General features: G+C 41.2%; 1 protein-coding gene across 1 annotated transcript in view; it reads right to left on the reverse strand.

Annotated features, from left to right (window-relative positions):
• Positions 1-547: 547 nt before the first annotated feature.
• The window catches only part of SNRPE (small nuclear ribonucleoprotein polypeptide E), a 3,833-nt gene continuing 286 nt past the window's right edge, over positions 548-4,094 (reverse strand). The window contains exons 2-5 of the mRNA XM_006771993.2: positions 3,794-3,820; positions 2,743-2,805; positions 1,393-1,471; positions 548-782 (exon numbers count right to left, since the gene is read on the reverse strand). Of these exons, the coding sequence (XP_006772056.1) occupies positions 727-782; positions 1,393-1,471; positions 2,743-2,805; positions 3,794-3,820 (225 nt within the window). The 3' untranslated portion in view covers positions 548-726. The remainder of the gene's footprint in view (positions 783-1,392; positions 1,472-2,742; positions 2,806-3,793; positions 3,821-4,094) is intronic.

Below are 4,094 nucleotides of genomic sequence, written 5' to 3' on the forward strand. Positions count from 1 at the left end.
CCCGCAACCCAGGTACATGCCCTTGACCGGAATCGAACCTGGGACCCTTCAGTCCGCAGGCCAACGCTCTATCCACTGAGCCAAACCGGTTTCAGCCCTCTTGTTAACTCTTAACAGAGTTCATTTTAAATGTACCTTTACGGTATTTCATTCTTTGCCTATACCCAAATACTTCTCACATTCAGATCTTCGTGATAAAATAACAAAGACCTATCCAATGACTCTATTTTTAAATACTGTAGCTGTTATATCCCCAACCTACTGTGGTTGGAAACTGTAGTTCCAGCATCCACAATTAAAACTGATGATAAAGTCATGTATTAGTATACCTGCCTTTATTTTTGTGAACCTTCCTGTTCTCTTCCACCCAATACCAGAAGCTTACCTGTCAAATAGAATTCCTACTCTTTGCCTTAAGAATCTAGAGATCTGGCTCTGTGAAAAGCAAGTGCCAGGGCCAAGAACCACTCTTCAGAAAACTAACATACCAACAGCTAATGGTGCCACTGTGTAATCTCCACCACTAGCTAGAAAGAAACAATGTAAATTTTTTTAACAAAAACAATTCAACATCATTTATTGTCATCTTGTAGTAACTGAAAACGGCATTGTATGACTAAACGGCACTGTATGACTGAACGGGTAAGAAATATTCTCCCAACAAAGGACACCCAAAAACACAAACTGTATTGCTTCTCAGTAATTCCTCACTTCATTAAGTCATTTCTAGGTAGAGACACTTTGGAGCAGGGTAATATTATCTCCTTTCAGCATGATCCGGCCTGCAACACAAAATTAAAAGTGCATAAATTAGAGCAGCGGTTCTCAACCTGTGGGTCAAGATCCCTTTGGGGGTCAAACTACCCTTTCACAGGGTCGCCTAAGACCATAGGAAAACACATATATAATTACATATTGTTTTTTTGTGATTAATCACTATGCTTTAATTATGTTCAATTTGTAACAATGAAATTGGGGGTCACCACAACATGAGGAACTGTATTAAAGGGTCGCATTAGGAAGGTTGAGAACCACTGAATTAGAGTATACGCACATTTCAACTTTTACCTAATGAAGATAGAGAAATGTTATTTTATGTAAAGTACAGTTTCTGCAGACTAAGTTAACATTTCCCAATGCTCAGAGTTTGCAGAAGTTGGGAAATGAGTTGTATGTCAAATTTAGAAAATGCAGCATACTATAACAGGCAGAAGTAGAAATGGTGTGGAATAGAGTAAGTGACAGAGGATGATTTCAAATGTAACGTCTCCCCCCACCAAATATAACTTTCCTAGTGCACACTAAATGTAACCATGCACTAAGTTGCAAATCATTCAATTCTGCAAGTGAATAAAAATTTCTAAAATTCTGTAAGACCATCTATATTCTTACCTAGTTGTTTTCTTGACTTTGTTTTCGAATGAATCTCTTCTGCATCATCTAATACGAGGTTCATATACTCATCAAAACCCTAGAAAAACAAGCCATTAACTGTCATCTTCAAGTAAGATCACATTCAAACCATTTTAAATAAATATACCTACTTAGACACAGAAATGCCAACTAATTTCAGAAATTCATCCCTTCACTGATCTTTCAGATGAAGAACCACCTTCCACTCTAAACCTTTTTAAATAACAAAGAAAGCCAGAACACACTCCATTAGATCTGGAACCTTTTGGCCTTAAGAATTCATTAGCTATGCCAAAGAGCCACTCTCCCTATCTTTTATAACCTACTCAATAGACAGTATGTGTGTACATGTATGAATTACCCTCTGCCACTGCTTCCCCCATGTTCCCCATAAAACACTCACCACTAACCACCACTCTGTTTTTCAACTAATAAACAGGGAAAGTGAGATTACTGAAGAAATCTACGATGCCTAAAGGGCAAATTTTCAGTCATATTTCATCTTTTTTTAAAACATCATTTAACCCTGGCCAGTGTGGCTCAGTGGTTGAGTGTTGACCTATGAACCAGGTCAGGAAGTCACAGTTTGATTCAGGCAGGGCATATGTCTGGGTTGCAAGCTCAACCCCCAGTAGGGAGTGTGCAGGAGGCAGCTGATCAATGATTCTCATCACTGATGTTTCTATTTCTCTCTCCTTTCTTCTCTGATATCAATAAAAATATATATTCAAAAACATTATTTAAGCCACAGCTGTGTGGCTCAGTTGGTTGGGGTGTCATCCCATACACCAAAAAGGTTTCGGGTTAGATTCTGGTCAGGGCACAAACCTAGGTTATAGGTTCAGTCCCTGATAGGGGTGCACATAGGAGGCAACCAATAGATGTTTCTCTTTCACATCAATCTCATCAGTAAAACATATCCTTGGGTGAGGATTAAAAACAAAAACGCAAAAAATCATTTAAGGTATTCGGTCATCCTGAGAATCTTATTTAACTAATCTGACTCAGCTCCATCAGGTGTGGCCTAACCCAGAATTATGCTCCATCGATCCTCAACCCCCTCTAATTTTATTTATCCCCCGCCTTCAAATATTAACGATTAGATTATTTTAAAAAATTAATTTAACTTCTATTTAATGAATTACCCAATCTCTAACAAGTAAATCAAGGAGGCAAGTGCAGTGGGTCCCAAAACACTTTCCTTGGGTTGGGTCTTTGACTTTTTTGTACACTGCTCTGGCTGGCCATTTTATGTGAAATCTTTTTCTTTTTTGGTGAGATCTTTTTCTATAACAAACTGCTCTGAGATCAAATATCCCGGGTACTCACAATGATACAGCCTTCTATCCGCATATTCACTTGCTCATAAAGCCACACCTGAATCCGAGATCTCTGAAATAATAAAAAAAATGGAAATGTTAAAAAGTACACAAAATCCAAGCACTGTGCTCAAACATTAGAGAAATATGCCTCCTAAAAAAAAAACAAACCCTAAAATAAAATAAATAAAAACCAAGAGTTTTAACCATCTGACTCCTATCAGAATTGGTAACCATGACTAGTTACTTGACAAGAAACATTCTCCTGTAATAAATTCTCATGTAATAAACTGGGACCAGACAGTCCCCAGCCAGACACCTCAATCTTCCTGTGAGTTGGGACTCAATCCTATTTCTTGCTGCTTCTCGTTTCAATACACTGAGAGTGAAAATTGGTGTCAGTAAAGCCCTAGGCAGTAAATCCTGAAGACCAAGGCCTCGCATCTAATAACCAGGAGAGAAGCCCTCGATTCTGGTGGTTAAAAATTCCAAAGGCTTGAAATTCATCTGTTTTTCAACTGCGCTGTCACACACTAAAACCTGTCGGAGCAAACGGAGCTACGTTTTCTTTCAGGGATCATGTACACACTCTGTATTGCCAAGGCGGGCTCTGCGGCTAAATGTTCCCCCAAAGGAAAGCAGGCTGTCCTTGTCCCTATCCTCCCCTCTTCCTTTCCTAGTGTCATTTCTACACCCGAGTTTCCCTCGAGGTATTAAAACCACTACTTTATTACATGGTTTAAGGCTAACTGGATTTTCCTCCCAATGTTTCATCCAAGGGGGACGGGCCAATGTTCCGGCCATAATCACCCCCAACACAAGTCCCGATACCCACCACCACTGACATGTCCGCCAATAGGTTACTTGTTGAGATCAGGACTTTTGGTCTTGCAAAGTATGAACACAATTCTTTACAGGCCCGCAGTGAGCATGGCTCCACACCATTTTATTACATTCGGCTTTCCCGGGACCCCTCCCCCTCGGGCACCCCCAGCTCCCCGCACGTCATCATTTTAACTGTAGAACAGTGATCAGACAAGGCGAACAAACAACTTACGTACATTTTGCAAGTATCTGAAGATGAGGTTCTGCACCAACGGTTAAAGGAAAAACACACGCACGGCACACTCTCTGGCCCCGGGAACTGGTCACTACCCCGCTTGAAGGTTTCCGGAACGCGGTCTGGCGTCCACGCCGCGGAAAGCGCCCAACCAGGCGCTCATTAGGGACTCAAAGTACTCGGCGGAACCTTCTCTCTCTCTCTGGGAGTTTCCTTTGGCGCCATTTTCCTCCCCCTCCTCCCCCAAGCCCACACCTCCCGTTGGCTCGCAGTAACTAACTAAGGCTGCGCCTCTCGGTCCC

The sequence above is a fragment of the Myotis davidii genome, unplaced genomic scaffold (genome assembly GCF_000327345.1).
Source record: "Myotis davidii unplaced genomic scaffold, ASM32734v1 scaffold246, whole genome shotgun sequence".
In the NCBI taxonomy this organism is placed as follows: Eukaryota; Metazoa; Chordata; class Mammalia; order Chiroptera; family Vespertilionidae; genus Myotis; species Myotis davidii.